Below are 18,988 nucleotides of genomic sequence, written 5' to 3'. Positions count from 1 at the left end.
AAAATGCTCTTGCTGCTGCCAGCAGTTAATCTTTTTGCTGCTGTGATGCAATGCCTGCTGTATCCAAGTCTAGCAATGGGGATTTCTGCCATTCGCACAGCCTCCGTAGTTCTGACACATTGCTATGGAAGTCTAAATGTGCACCTCTCAAGACAAGTAACTCTCCTTAAGGCAAGGAGAGAGCTGTGCATGCATGCTCATCACTGTGTAGTGCTGTGACACTAGTATGCACAACTTTAGCTCTGGGGCAGTGAGCAATGTCTGGTTGCATGTTTTTGGTTATTCCAATCCATGGGAATATGGTTAAGTGCTAAATTACATGATTGATTAATTTGTTTGTTTGTTTGTTTGTTTTTCTTCCACTTTTAATTTTTATTCAGTGGTACTTCATGGACCGCCCCCAGCTAAGATCAAGAGGGAACTCCACAGCCCTTCTTCTGAGCTGTCTACCTGTAGCCACGAACAGGTGCTCTGTGCTAATTATGGAGAAAAGTGCCTCTACAACTATTGGTAGGTTGGATGAATGGTGCACAGCTTAAGATGCTTTTGGATGGCTTGGGGAAGCATGGAACCTGAACTGGGTTCAGTTACAATTTGCCTCAGTTATGCTGATAAAAACATTAAGAACCACTTAGTTGGGAGCTGAGCTTGGTAGGCAAAGTTGGGACCATCAGGAAAACAGAAACCAACTTAGATTTGCATTCCATTTCTAGGAAACCAAATACATGCCCATGTTGTAGTGCTAGTTATTACTCAGTATTCAGATGATTTGACTAATGGGCAGAAAGTTTAGATTCCACTCTTCAAATCCTTCTTGTGGTTAACCACATCCCTTGGCAGTAGGTCACACATCCAAAGAGCATCATATGTGCTGGTGCGCATGGTACCTGTGATCTTCTAAACTTAAGATATTCAGCTAGCTTCTTTAACTATAAAGCAAATGACAGTCTTAACATTTACTGCTATTGGGGCGGAGTTACACCAGGCCCTTTCTTGTGTATCAAAAATCTTCAAATAGCAGTGGGGAGGGACACATAGTAGATTGCTTGTGTCTTATCCGTACATGCAATCTCTCTGAAGCAGACATGCGTGGCTTTTGCACACAAGTGTACAATAGGTATATGCTCCATCTTACACTCATGTAGGCGGGAAAGCCACATTTGAAGCAGCCTGTGGGCATGATTGTGTGTTGATGAGTGACAGGCTTATGTGCCATTCAGATCCCATCAAATTCTTGTTGGTTATCACAAATGGGGGAATAGAAAGCTCTTCCCCCCCCCCGCCATGTTTTTCAATGCAATGAGTTTGTTCCTGAAATAATGGTGATTTTTTTAATAAGAAAAACCAACAACAATTGGAAGCTACAGTTATCTCCGAGAAAATTGTGAGCGAAGTGTTTTCGAAATGAGCCCTATGACTCAGCCTGTTTTGTCGCTTGCCTGAAGTACAAAGATTCCCTTGAGGCTGTGAACAACCTCAACTGTTACTTCCTGACAACCATGAAATGCAAACAAGCCAGAGCTGTCAAGTGCAGCCAGCAGAAGCTGTGGAAATGGCTGCTGCCCATATTTATTACGGCCCTCTCTGTCTTCTGTTCACACAGTGCCTACGACAGGAAGCCCCCTGCTCCATTCAAGCCATTAACTCCGCCTGCCACCCCAGCCTCACCTGCGCTCCAGAGCACCTCCCTTCCACCCCCGCCTCTGCCAGCAACACCTGCCCAAACTCCTGCCCATGCCCCCAGCACAGGCCCTCTGCAGGGAGCGCCCCCTCCACCTGTCCCTCATGCCCTTCAGGAACCAAGGCAGCAAACCTTCGCAGTTCCCCGGCCGCCTCATCAACCTATTCAGATGCCAAAGATGATGCCTGAAAACCAGTATCCAACAGAACACAGGTAAAGAGAGAAAAGTACATTGGTTCTTTCTGTTTTCTTTTTTAAAAATCTGCATTCAAGGGCATTTTTTTTTTAAATGGAGCTAAAATATAAACTTGGCAGCATTGCTAGTGCACACAGATTGGCACACTGAGGTGCTGTGTGTCATTCTTGAGTGCTGTCGGGCAATTCTGAGGGACAAAGTCTTGTTCTTATTGCAAGAAGGCATGCAGCTATATCCTGAAGTCGCTGAGGAATGCCATGTTTGATTATTTGAAGTCAGGGGAAGATGTTCAATTTGGAATTGAGGCAAAAGTTCACGACTTCAGAACTATGACTCATAGCTGAATTTACTTCCCTGGTATCTAAGGAATGTGGCTTTCTGGCAGGCACCATCCCACTTTCTGATCCTGCCATCCCAGGCACATTGTATGCTGGATGGATGCTAAATTAGGGTTGCCATATTTCAAAAAGTAAAAACCAGGACACTCCAAAAGTTGCCCTTGCTAAATTTAATAACTGCCGGCTCTTTGAATCTTACCATTTTAATATTGGGTACTTGGGTCCATTTCAATTGCCTTCCTCCTCTTCTGATGCAGGAGGCCAGCCTTTTCCACTCTTCTTCTCATTTGCCTTGGGAGAAAATGGCTTGGCTTCTTCCCTTTCAGGAGTAACCTACTCCTACAAGAGACCATTGTTTCAGCTTTACAGAATACGAATTCATCAACAGTCAGGCCTGTCTTTCAAAATGGAACACACTATTTCATTTATTATTAAAGATTTATGTCCTGCGCGCTGATAAAATGGAAATGGAAATACAATTTAAATAGATAAATAGATAAAACTGAAATAGATTCAATTCTTACCTTATAATAGTTTCTCAGGGGCTTATTTATCCTGCTTGCATTCACAGTGGCATTTGCCGTCAATGAAACCCTCATGTGCTTGGTTGGTTTTGCTTTTCCATAAAGTTCTCTAATCTCCTTTTCTTTTCCTTTCCTGGTGATTCATTGGTCCACAAGACAAAACAGTGCCCTGGTTCACACAACACGCTAAGCCAAACCTTGGTTTAGCAAGACAGTGTGGGCTCCGGGAGAGGCCATTTTGCTGCTCTGCCACACTGCACAAAGCCAAAGTTTGGCTTAGCATGTCATCTGAACTAGGACTTGTGGTTGAGCCCTTTCTTCACTAAACACAAAAGGTGCTTCCCTGTCCTGTATTTTACGATTGCTCTCTGTGCTGTGGTTTAACTGATTTAGTATATCTGCCAAAAAGATGGTTATAAATCTCCCTCATTCTGAGCCTGCATTGATATTTGCATTTCCATTGATCTTTAGAGCTATCACTGTTTTCCAATTGCCAGCTCCCTGTGGTGAATGACTCCCATTAGATTTAACAGAAATTTGTGCACTTGGTATTGTGCAGTCTATGTCTCCTGTTTTCATTCTGTGGCTTGCCTGATACTTCAGCCTTCCCATCTTTACTAGAATTCTTTTTCTCTCACAATTGGGATTAGTGACCTTGTGTAATTACTGCAAACTCCTTTGATACTTGCCCAAATTTTATTCCAACTGCTTACATCTCGGTGGTTCTTGAGACACATCCCACTTCCCCAAGTGTTGAGCAGAAGGCTAGGATCCTAAGACCACAGGCACCCCAAGGAATGGGATTTCACAACTAGAGCTGAGGATAGCTTCTGTTTGGGTTCTTTGTTTTGCTGTTCAGGAAACTACTCTGCCTTTTTGGCCACTGTAGATGTTCCAGATTTGCACAGGGCGAGCTTTTAAAAGTGCCCTGAATTATTTGCATGGATGCAAACCTTTGCAAATGGGCCATGAAACAACCACCATTTGGCATTTGGCAAGGAGGCAATTCTTAGAAATGCAATCAGCCCATGTGTATGTAGCTCATCTGTGCACGTCTCCCCCATAAAAAAAGATAGAAAATATTGGGTAGGGGGCCAATGTGAAATGAGCTCTTAAAGCTGGAGCAGGTGGGGGTGGGGAGGACTTGAAGGTCGGTATGCAAAGCTACTCAAATCTGTTTTGTGCAGAATGCCGTGAGAAATGCTCTGCTAATCTACACAAAAGATGAAACCATAGGAACATAAATCAACATTAAAGCTTCAAAAGATGAGCTTACCTCCAGAGAGAGATCTGTGCTCATCTGTCTCTGTGACCCTATCTCCACCTCATTTCTTTCTTTTTTTCTTTTTAAAAAAGCAGCTTCTCTCTATCACCAGCATCTAAAATTGCTTTTTAGACCCCCAGGCCCTGAGCTCCCAATGACCTTAAAGCTATGCTAGGGACACTCTGCACAGTCTCATCTGGAAGTCCCTCTTCCTGCAGAGGCCATACCAGCACAGCTCTAGAGTTACATTCTGGAAGGTTAGAAGGAGGTGGATCGGAAGTTGAGTAATCTGGGCCTGTCAGCTGCAGAGGATCATGTTACAAAGCCAAATGGAGCCTGTGCGCCTCTGGGTGCTTGGGAAAGGAATTGATTGATAGCAATCGCCTTTCAAAGTGTGAAGTTGCCTCAGCAGAGCGGAGGGAAGGGAGAGGGTGGGCCTTGCTTGCCAGCCTCTCAGACTTCAGAAGGAGGACTCAAGGGGCTTCTCCTCTTCTACAGCTTGCTTAATCCTTTTAGGGGCTCACCAAGACACATCTAATTTGGGAGATATAGAGCTACTTCAGGTGCCCATCACCCAGATGTCCAGGTTCTGCCCCCCCTCCCCCCCCCCCGCAAGCATAAATAACTGATAGGGAGATGTGTCTATTTTTATTGTTTTTTAAATTTCTATGCCACTTTATATTTTAAAGAAAAATCACAAAGCGGTTTACAGCATATTAAATCAATAAAACAATCTGAAGAAAGTCAAATATAGAATATATAGTCAAAGCAACATAACAGAAAACTAAAATGTTAATTTAAAGATTTCAAAATAGAACATTACAAAGGAGGTCAACTACAGAATACATATTTAACCTCTCCAGCTGTTTTTAGACTCCAGTTCCCATCATCCCTGACCACTGGTCCTGATAGCTAGGGATGATAGGAACTGTAGTCCAAAAACAGTTTGGGAAACCCTGGTCTATACAGTCCCCACAGCTGGTTCCTGTGAATAATGGAGGCATCCGTGGAAAATGGTCCTGCCTATTTCAAGTCATTTCCCATCCTTTTAAGAATCCAACCAAGAATCTGGTCCACTCCAGGAAACTAAGCTAACATCTGGACATGCACTTAAAAGTAATTTCTTCCTAAATGACTCTTTTCCTTTTATCTCCAAACTCTTTTCAAGACACTGAAAAGCCCCCCCAGGCCAGAGTGGCATTCTGTCAATAGGTGTTCTGTTAAGATCTTAGATCTGAGGATGAGTGTTGCTGCTCTCCTGCCAGGGCTCTGCTTTGTTGTGCCTCTGTGTGTTCCATATAGCCTCAAAGCATTTCAGAAAGCACACACATTTTCTCCTGCATGGAGAGTTAAAGGCTTTAATCCCTCGCCTTATAGACAGATTAGCAGCCACTTTGCATTCATAGATTGCTGAGTGGATTCAAAATTACATAACCACTTGTTTGGTTTACTAAAACGTCGCCATAGTGAAATAGTCCTGTTCCTGTTCTTTGGCAAAGGGCAAGCTGCTTCTTCCTTTCACTGGAGATGGCCTTGCCCAGTTGATGGTCTAGCTCGATCAGTTCTAAGGCTGCTCCATCGTGATGTTGTCCCCCAGGGCTGTCATATATTATGTCAGGTGTGGTGCAAGTAAAATGACTGGCCAAAGGGAGTTTGCAGGTGCTGCTGATTGGCAGCAGCTACAAAGCCCATGGTGCAGTGTTTTGCAAGTGCTGCCAATCTGCATGCAAAGCTGAGCAGATACCTCTAGCCTCATTCCAGCTCCTTCTAGCACTTCCTCTGGGGGCACATCCTCAAGTGCCATAACAGCTATTCTCCAGCAGCACGTTGGTCAGCCTGCAGCTCCGTTTGCGGCAGAATTCCTTTTCAGAGCACTTGTTATCCCACAAAATGATCCAGATGTTGGCTCCTTGCATGTAGACAGGGCTGTATGCCTCCAGTTTCGTCATGCTATCACAGACACCCCAACTAGGGTTCCACCCCTTCATAACAGATGGTTGTTGCTATATTGGACAGGACTCTTGGTGTTAAATATGGATTTCTGTAAGCTACGTATGGTGGGCTGTTGAAGAAATGATTCTGCATCTGAAATGAAAGTTCAGCATCAGAACTGCTCCATTTTCAGGGGAGTGCAGCCTGGAGGAAGGTTGTAGAATGGGGGTAGCCAAGGCACTGCTCTCTAGATGTTATAGCTCCCAACACCATTGGCCATATTGGCTGGGGCTGATGGGAGTTGTGGTCTACAGCATCTGGAGGTACCACATTGGCTGTCCTGCTGTAGTGGGTCTGGAGTGTGTTAACTGTGATTATAACTCTCTCCCTCTTTCTCTCCCTCTCCCTCTCCCTCATATTTCAACAAAGGTTTCAGAGACAGATGTCTGAACCTTGCCACCCATATCCTCAGCCAGGACTTTCTGGGGACAATCGCCCTGTCTACCACAGGCAGATGTCGGAGCCTATTGTTCCAGCAGCTGCCCATCCTCCTCAGGGATTCAAGCAGGAATACCACGACCCGCTCTATGATCACGGGGTCCCAGGCATTCCAGGGCCCCCAAGGCATGGGTTCCAGTCTCCAATGGGAATCAAGCAAGAGCCCCGGGACTACTGCATTGATTCAGGTGAGTCAATTCACTTGAATCCCTCTTAGCCACATGCAAAGGCTGGCTTGTTCCCACTGCATCTCATCGAGCACATAAAGTAGCCTCAGTGAACAGTAGTCGCTCTAGAGCCCAGGAATGGGAGACGCTGTGGCTTTCCAGATGTTGTTGGACTTCCATCTTCCACCATCCCTGACCATTGGCCTTGCTCGCTGGGGCTGATGGGAGCTGGAGTCCCACAACACCTGGAGAACCACAGGTTCCTTATCCTGGCACAGCCAGTGGTCCAATCTTCAGGCAGTCCTTGGAGTATGGAATAAATTCTGTTGTGCTTGTTGGATCACCCAACAGTTTGGAGAATACATTCTACCTTGGCAATAATGCAGGCACTGGTGAGCCCTTGCGTGGTTATGAGAGATGTCTCACCTACAGTATGCATTTGTTCTAGACCCGTGGTTCTCAACTTGTGGGTCCCCAGATGTTGTTGGACTACAACTCCCATCACCCCTGAGCTCTGGCCTTGCTAGCTAGGGGTGATGGGAGTTGTAGTTCAACAACATCTGGGGACCCACAGGTTGAGAAAGGCTGTTCTGGACATTCCACCAGGCTCCTCCCATGTTAGTTTTCTAAAACCCCACCCCTTTTTACTGTTCCTTTAAAGCTCCGCTGTTTTCTTCACATTCTAGCAAAGGGAGAGGGTGGAGCAGCTGTCTATGGTGGCAGCGTTTAACCTATTTAGAATGTTAGATTATCTCTTGGGGGGGGGGGGACAAATGTTAAAATCAGGCATTCAACAGATGTAGCAGAGAAACTAAGCTTCCATAATCTGAAAGGCATTACTGGTGCGGGAAGTGGAGCAGGGAAGAGAAGGCAGCTTTTCACCTTTCTCTGCAGCAGCTCTTTGCCTTCCCATCTTCTCTCTGGCAGCTCTAGCGTTAAGCGACCGGCTCCATGGAGCAGCTGTGAACCTGCAGCTGAGCACTCACCTTGGGACATGCAGGGGGGGGAAGGAGGAGGGGGTGCCTGATCACTTTAGATTGTGCAGCTGCTGTTGGTGCAGGGCCCACTACATATCTGCAAATCGCCTTAGGCCTAAAAATACTGTGACCTCTTGGAGGCAGGGTGGAACAGATGGGGAAAGATCTAAAGTTAAAGGCTTTTTTCCCCACCCTCCTCTTTCCCTGCTTCTCACGTGCTATCGGAGGGAATGCAAAATATTAAGCTTGACTTTTTCAGTGTGTCCAACCTCTCCTGCAGGTTCATTAAGTTATTTTCTCACATGCTCTTGGAAAGGCTTTGCCTTCTCGGGAGAGACAGCTGCAGCAGCAAAGGGGATTGTATTACAGCTTCCAGGAACAATATGATGTACCTGATTTTTCAAGGGATCGTATTGTTGCCCACAAATTCAGGTCATCTCCTATTTAGCTGTTGATTCATCTTGTCTCTTGATGCCAAATCCCAGTAGTTGTTTTTTTTAAAAAAAGATAGATGGCAGAAAGAGTTTGCATCTGAAGTCCAGCCTCTCAGATGAGGGGAAATTCATGGAAAGCGCTGTAGCTGAGTGGCAAAGCACCTGCTGTGTGTGCAAAGGTCATGGGTTCAATCCCTGCCATCTTCAGTTAAAAGAGTCAGTTGCAATTGATGGGAAATGGCCTCTACCTTAGATTCTGGAAAGCCACTAGCAGGGAGTGTAGACGGGACTAGACCATATGCCCAGGTTTCTCTTTCATTACTACTTTGACTTGCTAATGTGAGTTAAGTTGAAAGATCAGACCTTCAAAAATTATATACTTGTTTTTGGATAACCACATTACCCAGTCTTCCACTTCAGAGATAGCTTCCGGACCACCATTTGTGTCACAATGGGTTTACCTGTGTAGTCTGTGTGCCAACCTTAAAACCACGTAGAACAGTGTTGGGGAACCTGTCGCTCTCCAGATGTCATTGGACTCCCAACTTCCATCGGCCCCAGCCAGCATGTCCCAACCATCAGGAGTTATGGGAGTTGCACTCCAGCAATGTCTGAAGGGCTCCAGGTTTCCCATCCATGAATCACTTTAGCCTATAGGATCTTGGCACACAGAAATGCGAATCTTGCTATGCATCTACAGTTGATTGTTGGGGCCAGGCAAAACGTGCTTCACCACATAGCTGGATTCTACAGATAACCAGGGTCTCCACTTGGTGAGTTTTGCCGCAGCCTCTGTGGCACAGACTGTTATCTGAATCCAGCCGTGGAGAATTTTAACAGAACCTGCTTCTGTTTGTGGAGTTTGCAGACGTGTAGAAATTGGATGCATAATAATTTGTGCATGGTTTCCATCTGATTTTGAATCCCACCTGGGCCCACTCCAAGGTACATTTAGAAAGCTCTTGGAAAGCCTTGCAGTACAACACTATATATTTTTACTTGGAAACAAGTCTTATGGTAGAGCTTGCTCCCAGCTTGGGACTGCAGCCTTCAAAAGTAATGGTGCAGAAATACATTTCTTTCCAATCTGAATGGAGGATGCACTCTGCAAAACATTCAGAGAAGCATTACTGGAGAATCGTAAAAATAAATGCTGGATTTCCGAGAAACTGTCAAGTAGAATCTTGCAAGCCTAGACATTGGTGCACTGGGGATTTTCTTTGTTGGTCTGTCCACTGTTTAACCTGGAGAAGAAGTGAAGTGTGTTTGGTTCAGGGTGGTGTTAACCCCAATTCCATCTTTATTTCAGAAGTGCCTAACTGTCAATCAGCATATGTAAGAGGAGGAGGAGGAGGAGGCTACTTTCCCAACAGCCATGATGGTAAGTGGGGAGTCAGGATGTACAACAACCTTCACAAACTTTGTGCCGTCCATAAATTTTGGACTACAAGTCCCATCAGGTGCAGCCAGCATGCTGGCTGGGTCTGATGGGAGTTGTAGTCCGAAACATCTGGACAGCACCAGGTTGACCCAGGCTGAGTTACATGTATACGCTTATGTATGTCTATGCACATATGAGGTAAAATGGAAAGGAATGTAGATGTGATTATCCCAGCAGGAAGTGAAAGGGAAACACCTTCTCCCATGAAACCAGAAGTCCTGGCTTACATGCCTCTGCTTAGAGGCCCTTTTGCTGTAACATAAGAGACGACATTAAGGGAATTGGTGCCAGGAAATTTAATAATAGCAAGACACTTCAAGCATTTTTACAGAGCTTAAGGGTGTTGTGAGGTCTTTATTTCTGTGATCCTTACAGCAGCCTAGGGCTATATGATGGGGGAGGCAAGGCTGCAAGAGGGTGGCTTGCCTAAGACCACTTGTTCATTTTTGTTTATCATGTTTACATCTTGCTGTCCTCAAAGGACTCAAGGTGGTGTCTACATGATCCCCTCTCCCTTTTAGCCTCACAACAACCCTGTGAGGTAGGTTAGGCTAAGAGTTGGTGACTGGTCCAAATGAGCATCTGAACCAAGGTCTCCCCAGTCCTCATCCAGTGTTCTAACCACTGCACCACACTGGCGCTCACCTAGTGAATTCAGTGGTTAGGTTTGAACCAGGGACTTCTTGTGCTCTAGGCATTTCCCGTCTTCCTCTTACTATCTCTCAGCCTGCCTTTATGGCTCTTTCCTGACTCTTCTGGTGCTGTGAAACTCACTGCCCTAATTGAGGTGTACTGATTGCTCAGCAAACTCTGGGGAAGATCAACCCACATTGAGCACTGATCGAGAAGACTGATTGTCTCAGCAACAAAATTCAGCCACGCTGAGCTTTCTTCAGTCCGCTGAGTTCTGTGTTAGATCTTCACAGATAGTAAGTGCTCCTATCCATCCCTAGCAGAAAATTGGCAGTTGCCAAGAGTAAGTATGTCATCTTGCAGCTGTTAATTATGTATTTATGCCATAACTTTAAATGGACTGGGGAAGCCAGTTTTATTCAGATTGTGATGTTATCTGCCTCTTGCTAAGTCTTCGTTGTCTTGCTGTAACTCCGCTTCCCCCAGCCTGATGCCCTCCAGATGTTTTGGACTAATTGCTGGGTTTGATGGGAGTTGTAGTCTAGAACATCTGGTGGGCACCAGGTTGGGGAAGGTCGAGCTACTGCAGGATTGAAGAACCTGTAGCCTTTCAGATGGTGTTGAACTGCATCTCCCATCTTCTCTGGCCATTGGCCATACTTGTTGGGCCTGCTGGGAGCTTCACAGCATGGCAAGAAGATTGACAGGGCTGTTTTCGGGCCTGTCAGAAATTCAATATCTCTTTCACCCATTTCCTTCCTTGGACACAGATATGGCTCGTTCCATTTTACCCACAAAGTGGTTTCTTCCTTCCTGCCTCCTCCTTTGGCACATTAGGTGGCAATGTCAGCTGTAACCGTGGCTCTAAACACCTGACTTCAGTGGAACATTATCTGAGCAAGAAGGGTCTCTCTCACATGTATACAGATACACAGGAGAGAACTATCTTTAAACTCAGTAGCTACACCCTGAAGCAGCAAGCTCATTTTTGCATGGTTTGAATGGAGTGGGTACATCCAATAATCACTGCCCTTACGATGACAGCCAAGGGCTCTTCCACATGTGACAAATTTCCTACATTGGCAGGAAGTTTGCATGTATTCCATGCTGTGTGCTGAAAATGGCTATCTTACTGATAAAGTACCAAGGAGGCTTGGATCTTTGCGTATGAGAACTTTGCGTATGCCACCTGTGATTGAAGCGACATAAGAAATAATTGTAATAAACAAAATCAAGTCCCAGTACACTGGCCTAGCTGATAAATGTGGCAAAACAGATCCATGTGTATTTGTCACATTTTTAAAGCGGTTTGCACATATACACAAATCATATTTGTGTGAAGCATTCCTTCATGTCACATTAACTGTGATAATGACCATAGCTGGAAGGATAGTGGATCTATTGGCCATGCTTTAGCCAAAAGAGGGATTTCATGGCAAGTTGTTGATTATGATTTTCATAGTACAGAACTGGAGGTTACATGTCAATGAAAGATGTTGCTTTCAAACCAGTTTCCAAATATGTAACATTTTTGTAGTCTCCAGGATCGGATCCTTTAAACTGCTTCTTGGATCTGTTTGGAGGAAGCAACCTACAACAGGATTGATCCCTCCCTCCCTCCCTAGTCCAGGGATAGGAAACATGGAGGCCTCTCAGATGTTAGACTTACAACTCTCATCATCCTGACGATTGGCCATGCTGGATAGGACTAATGGGGAGCTGGAGGTCCAACAGCTTTGATCAAAGGGGGTGGGGTGGATGGAGAGTCCAGTATCATCAGTGAGCAAAATGGGCAAAGCCTGGCTCGTCCTCCAGGCCTTACCCAGCATGGCTGGTGTAGTGGTTAGAGTGTTGGACTAAGACCTGGGAGACTGGGGTTCAAATCCCCACTCAGCCATAAAGCCAGTCACCCATCTCTCAGCTCCTTGGAGGAAAAGTAGGGTATAAATGTAGTTAAGTAAATAAATAAAAATACAGCCACTAGTGTTTGTTAAAATTGTTGACTAGTGGAAATGGCTATAAGTAGGAAAATAAAGTGAAAGTGTTTTGCTGCTGCTGCTGCGTATCCCTCCCTCTGTTGCAAATGCACAGCTATCCTGCAGTCTGTGCTGAACTGGAACTAGACCCACAAGAGTCACAACAAGGAAGCTGCTCCATGGACATAGAAATCTGTTGACAGCTTTAAAGTGATATGATGAAATGCAGTGTAGACATTTGGTGATACTTAACCAGTGCAGTTGGAGCACATGGGAAGGTTCTTTCTTTTTTAAAAGCAGTTTAAACTGCTTAAGAGTTTGGTCAGATCTTTAGAGGTTGGTCAGATCCAATCAATAAGGATAAAAAGCAACCCTAGGGTGTTCTTAGATTATTATTTTTTTAGGGTATTCTTGAGTGCCACACATGCTGATACTCTTGCAAGCAACATTGGGGTGCTTCTGCGCAGACCCCCATGCTTGTCCCAGCCAGTCGGAATGCCGGAATGGGCATGGGGAGAGACACTGCAGGTGACAGAGTTCAAGTGAAGAACTGCAGTGCAAGAAAACCAGCTTCTCAGTACTTTGTTTGCAGTACTCTTTGCTCCACTTGTGGTTTAGCACTTCTGTGTGAAACCAACTATGTGGGAACTTTCTGTCTGGACAAGCCCATGGAGTTGGCAGAAGCAGCAGCTGGCACATTTGCAAATAAGCATTTCAAGGCCTTACCTATTGCTTTTAATGAATGGCTGAGTAGCTGCCGTTGCTGCCAACAAGCAATGCAATGAAGCGAATCAAACCGTCCAGGAAGGAACAGCTTAAGAGTGTGTGTGTGTGTGTGTGTGTGTGTGTGTGTGTATGCGCAAGTGCAATACATTGCAGAGAATTTGTGGTGAGCTAATAGATGTGTATTTTATCTTCCTAGGATTCCCCTATGAGAAAGATGCCCGGCTCTACTTTGATGACACCTGTGTTGTACCAGAGAGGATGGAAGGTAAGGGACTGTCCGCTTAGGTTTGTCTGGGATGAAGAGATTTTGCAGAACTCAAGAGAGGTCAGAATTGGCCACTGATTAGCCAATTCGCCCATGGGCTTCAATGAAATCTACCTCGTTTGTGCTGAATATTATGGGGAAATTTGCTGCAAGACATAGGGCTCCAGGAGTGGAGCTAAGTGCCAATCAATTGGATGCTAAAGCGTATGAAGGAAGTGCTGCCAGCCAGGTGCAGAGTTGCTTTCACATTCAGCTACCTATATAGCATATTGCTTCATGGGGAGAGGAGTAAAAAAAAAAGAAGCATCTGCAACCAGATGTGTAGCCACTTCCTCGCTCACCTGGCTTCTTTCAGATATCCAGAAGTTAATGGAAACTGCAGCAGGGGATAGGTTGAGGCACTTGGGATGTCAGTTCTAACTGGTGTGTGTTGCCGTTGTTGGGAACAGGTAAAGTGAAGCAAGAACCCACAGTATATCGTGAAGGACCTCCATACCAGAGGCGAGGGTCGCTCCAGCTGTGGCAGTTCCTCGTCACACTCCTCGACGACCCAGCCAATGCTCACTTCATCGCCTGGACTGGCAGGGGCATGGAGTTCAAGCTGATTGAGCCAGAAGAGGTAAAAGAAATCTGAGAGTGAGCCTCCAAAATGGCTGTGACGGTTGCACTTTTAATTTACTGACTGTCAAAACAAAAGGTTTGAATTTCAGCTGACAGAATGGCTGGAAGCCTACTAGAATGTAACAGAGGATGAAATACTTGAAGTTCGAATGAAAGTGTCACTGGGAGAAGGGAGCTGGATGAGACCTTAGGCTGGCTGATGTGAATTGCTGCTGCTTAGCTTCTGTTGACCTCTGGACCAAGCCACTTAACCCGAGGGCCTAGTAGCACTAGAAGAGACCTGCCAGAGTGGGAAGGTTTGGGGTCTGGCTAACTGAAGGGGGCACAGAGGTTATGGAGTAGGGCTGGTGATGACTTCGGCCTTATGGTGGAAACTGGTGTGTGTGTGTTTGCTTGGTGCTAAAATTGGACAGGGGATGCGGGTGGCGCTGTGGGTTAAACCACAGAGCCTAGGACTTGCTGATCAGAAGGTCAGCGGTTCGAATCCCCGTGACGGGGTGAGCTCCCGTTGCTTGGTCCCTGCTCCTGCCAACCTAGCAGTTCGAAAGCACGCCAGTGCAAGTAGATAAATAGGTACCACTCTGGCGGGAAGGTAAATGGCGTTTCCGTGCACTGCTCTGGTTCGCCAGAAGCGGCTTAGTCATGCTGGCCACATGACCCGGAAGCTGTACGCTGGCTCCCTCGGCCAATAAAGTGAGATGAGCGCTGCAACCGCAGAGTTGGTCATGATTGGATCTAATGGTCAGGGGTCCCCTTTACCCCTTTAAAATTGGACATGTACCAGAAAGATTGCAAAAAGCTGGTGGTTTTGTCCTAATTCCTTCCCAACTATCCTTTTCTGTCTTAAATGACTGATGTTGAGAATAGAATAGCAGTGGTTCAGGACCAGTCGCAGGGTAGCCAGCAACCCAGATCCTTGTTCAGGAGCTTTTGTAAGTCTGCCTGGTGGTACACAATGGCTGCAGTTCACTGATACTGGCGCACCCAACCTGGAATGATGCCTGTTGAGGCAGGGACATGGCATGACAAGTGCTCCCGAGAGAAAATACCAATGATGTGTGCCATGCTGGCTGAGCATTGCCCTCATGCAGAGATGCATCAGCCCCCGATGTGGTGACAGTTCCTATATCTACCCACGGTAGAAGTGTGCGATGTCACCTTTTGCACACTATTCATGAACAGGGTACCTCTTGTTGGTGCTTCCAGTGTAACTTCCAAATCTGCCTCATACACTGCTGAGCAGTGGTGCACTATGCAGGCATTTCATGTGGCAACTTGGCAAGGGCACAAGTACATCCATCTTTCCTCATTATTAACTTACTCCAAGTTGCAGATGGCAGGGCTCAATGTCCAGGGCTGCAACAGTGGGCAGAGATGCTGTAAATCGGGCATAGGCAACCTTTGGCCCTTCAGATGTTTTGGCCTACAACTCCCATGATCCCTAGCTAACAGGACCAGTGGTCAGGGATGATGGGAATTGTAGTCCAAAACATCTAGAGGGCCGAAGGTTGCCTATGCCTGCTGTAAAAGAAGCCATTTTTGGCTTTGTTATTTATTTGCTTGTTCGTTCTTTCCCAGTCCACATTAAGGTCAGATGGGGAAACTTCAGAGCAGCAGATGGCACAAGGCTCTGCTTCCACATTTCTTGCTGAACCTGTTGAGCACAAACTTGCTTAGTTTGGCTGTTCCCAGGCCTGATTATTTGCCAGCAATGGCTCCCTGTCTTAACTGCTTGGGTTGTCTTTCAGTCTTCAGAAGATGTTGTCCAGCTAGTGGGGTTTTATAACCTTATTAGAGATAAAATGCAATTGGATTAGACCAAACACAATGCACCTTGTATGAGGCTCTGATTCTGGAGCACGACTGCAACCTATTAGACACTGCCTGACTCAACAGAACGTTCTGTTCAGTTCACACTGGGGCCCCTGCACACTTTCTCAAAAGTGGCTTTGACTCTGAACCAGGTGGGGTGAGGAAGTTGTGGGACTCCACTTGCAGTCTTGGTGTTCAAGAAGAGCATTGGCAGGGTCTGATAATCTCATGGCGAGGGAGGCCCGAGTGCAAAACGTGAGGTGGGCTCTGATGTGCAAGATGAACCTAAGGTTTCCTTCAGATCCTGGAGCTACAGAGTAGAGGGGGTGAAGCCTGCACTCTCCCCAGCCCCAACCTGAAATTTCTTTGAAATCTACTCTTGGTGGGTGCAAGCGCAGAACTATAGCAAGCCTTTGTCTCACATCTCCAAGGTGGAAAGGGGAGGTGTGGGGGGCCTGTATCTGCACCTGATGGGTCCCCCGAGATTGGAGCACCCATTGGGCGCAGAGGCAGAGCAAGCAGGGAACCTTCCTCCTGTAGCTCAGAACCACTGTGGAGTCAACAAAGTGGGGAATTGCTCCTATACCTGTTGGGTGTTCAGTTTCGGAACACAAGGCACAGAGGGTTGTACCTAACTAAATGCTATGCAGAGTAAAGGTAAAGGGACCCCTGACCATTAGGTCCAGTCGTGGCCAACTTTGGGGTTGCGGCGCTTTCATCTCGCTTTACTGGCCGAGGGAGCCGGCGTACAGCTTCCCCTTCTAAGCCGCTTCTGGCGAACCAGAGCAGCACACAGAAACGCTGTTTACCTTCCCGCCGGAGCGGTACCTATTTATCTACTTGCACTTTGACGTGCTTTCGAACTGCTAGGTTGGCAGGAGCAGGGACCGAGCAACGGGAGCTCACCCCGTTGCGGGGATACGAACCACCGACCTTCTGATCGGCAAGTCCTAGACTTTGTGGTTTAACCTACAGCGTCACCCGTGTCCCTTGCTATCCAGAGTAGATCTGTTTAAATTAATGGATCTAAGTCATGTTCATTAATGTCAGTGGGTCTCTCTTGAGTAGAACCAAGTGGCATATAATCCATTGGCAGAGCCAGCCTCCACACACCCCAAAGCTTTGAGCTGTTGGGGAGTCAGGGTTTATCTTCTGCCCCTGCAACCACCAGCTCCAGGCTTTGAGCAGGAAAATTTCCCCGATTTCATGAAACTTCTCTGAAATATAGCACATAGTCAGATTCTGCCCTTTGGATGATAACGGGTCCAGGTGTGGGACTCACTGGGGATATGTAGGTCCCACCATCTACCTGCAGGTGCTCAGCGCTAATGCTGAGCTATCCCTTACCCTTTTCTTTCCATACCGATTTCTGCTTTGTTTGTTTTTTCTGTTCTTTTGCTTTGCTGTTTGCTTCTCATCAGCTTTTAGGGAAAGTTATGGGTGAGTTGTTAATGTGCACGATATAAAAAGCAATCAAAATTTGCAAATGTAAAAAGTAGGCAGCACATAACACAGAGTCTAGCCAGGATCCATTTCTTGCATGTTGTTTTCTTCCTGGTCCTTTGGCACAGCTTACTTGGCTTCCCATAACAGCTCCCCAGATAGCAGGTACAGAGAATGTGCCTCTTTTCTCATAACTAGAGGCACAAGAAGTCCTACCCCCTTTTAAACAAATAAATATAAAGCTAAACACTGTAATGTGAAAAACAGTTCTGCTTCTTGGTCCACCATGTGATTGGTAAACTGCAGCAATAATATGCAGTGAGCAGAACAAAATATAAAGACACTGGAAATATAAAATAAATGGAAGACCAAGATATACAGTGACCTCATAGGGATAGAATTGTTCAGAAGTCCATCAACGCAGTTGAGCTATTTTCTCAATGTTCTGAAAAAATGCTGATGGGAGGCTAGTTCATTCACCCATTTCGGACAATTCTTATTCATGGGGAACGTATCAGTGGGAAGGCCAAAAAAAAAAAGCTACCCATTTGTTAATCAGTTATGGTAGAAAACTATTGCTCTCAGCATTCTTAGAGAGGCTGCAATGTGTGTTTGCTGCATGTCAAATTTTGCAGCTCTGCAGCAATCATAAACTATAACAATATTTTTCATTATAGTTTGAAAGAGTAGTTTGTTTTTGCAGGTCATATTCAATGACTGGGAATATGCACTTCCTTTTTAAAAGGTAAAATACCTGAAGCACCATCACTGATTAACAGTTTGGTGTGTTTATTTTTCTTGCTGATGTGCTTCTTCATTAATAAAGATAACCTAAATTGGTTAAGTAGACTGAGATTGATACAAAACACAAAGAAAACATTTCATAGCGATGAAATCAGGAAACAGAGACTCACATTGGATAGTAAGACCTTGATCTTGGTTTCTACATGATCCTGCTGTGTTGTTGTTTAGTTATTTAGTTGTGTCTGACTCTTCGTGATCCCATGGACCAGAGCATGCCAGGCACTCGTGTCTTTCACTTCCTCGCGCAGTTTGGTCAAACTCATGTTAGTAGCTTCAAGAACACGGTCCAACCATCTTGTCCTCTGTCGTCCCCTTCTCCTTGTGCCCTCCATCTTTCCCAACATCAGGGTCTTTTTCAGGGAGTCTTCTCTTCTCATGAGGTGGCCAAAGTATTGGCACCTCTGCTTCAGGATCTGTCCTTCCAGTGAGCACTCAGGGCCGATTTCCTTCAGAATGCATAGGTTTGATCTTCCTGCAGTCCATGGGACTCTCAAGAGTCTCCTCCAGCACCATAATTCGAAAGCATCCATTCTTCGGCGATCCTGCTGTATTTTTGTCTATTTGTATTTTCAGCGTTTTGTCTTTCATATTGTTCATCATGCATTATCACTGCAGGTATTAAATTACTTTGTGACAACATAACACATCTTATTTTTTGCAATTACACATATGAGCTTCCTAACACATATATTTTTAGCAATGGATTTCTTATGCTTCCAATTTTATTCGTATTGGCTCATCCCTCTCTCTCCCCCTACTTCCCCTCTACCGCATCCCCCCTCTCCCCCCCCCCACGCCCCACTTTTCTCATTAAGCTTCAGACACTTGGTTGTGCCTTGCAGAAAGGCTTTCTGCTAATTCCCTCTGTTGCTGAGTAGGCTTTGCTCTGTCGTCGCCCTGTGGAGACACTGGTTTTTGTAAATAAACCCTTGAAATTACCGAGAGGAATCTTGTGGTGTGCTGGGTTGTGCTGAATGATACAGAGAAGGAAGCTGTTTGACTAATAATTGAAACCAGCTGCACAGCTGAGCCAGGCAGTGCATGGTGGGTAATTATCCATAATATACAGTACACTCGGCATGGAAATTGTGGTTTTTCAAACAACAATTTGGCAGCCCCCCCCCCCCAGTCAGAGGTCTGTGAGAGTCGGCCGTTTCACTCCCTCTCCATTAGGAAAAGGCACGGCTTTGATCTGGAAATGCTTTAGCCATGAATCTTGCGCTTTCTGGCAGTTTTCCTTTGGCGAGTACGCCAGA

General features: G+C 45.8%; 2 protein-coding genes across 2 annotated transcripts in view; one reads left to right on the top strand and one right to left on the bottom strand.

Annotated features, from left to right (window-relative positions):
• The window catches only part of SENP2 (SUMO specific peptidase 2), a 303,654-nt gene that overhangs the window by 136,516 nt on the left and 148,150 nt on the right, over nucleotides 1-18,988 (bottom strand). The gene's annotated exons all lie outside the window — the stretch shown is intronic.
• Nucleotides 1-18,988, top strand: part of ETV5 (ETS variant transcription factor 5) — a 40,407-nt gene that overhangs the window by 15,749 nt on the left and 5,670 nt on the right. Inside the window, exons 6-11 of the mRNA XM_081863530.1 lie at nucleotides 381-510; nucleotides 1,604-1,894; nucleotides 6,365-6,621; nucleotides 9,321-9,392; nucleotides 12,984-13,052; nucleotides 13,502-13,671. Coding sequence (XP_081719656.1) covers nucleotides 381-510; nucleotides 1,604-1,894; nucleotides 6,365-6,621; nucleotides 9,321-9,392; nucleotides 12,984-13,052; nucleotides 13,502-13,671 — 989 coding nt within the window. The remainder of the gene's footprint in view (nucleotides 1-380; nucleotides 511-1,603; nucleotides 1,895-6,364; nucleotides 6,622-9,320; nucleotides 9,393-12,983; nucleotides 13,053-13,501; nucleotides 13,672-18,988) is intronic.

This window comes from Podarcis erhardii (genome assembly GCF_964252035.2).
Source record: "Podarcis erhardii genome assembly, chromosome: 5".
Taxonomy (NCBI): Eukaryota; Metazoa; Chordata; class Lepidosauria; order Squamata; family Lacertidae; genus Podarcis; species Podarcis erhardii.
Note: the sequence above shows the minus strand (reverse complement) of the source record. Positions and strands in the feature narration are given on the sequence as shown.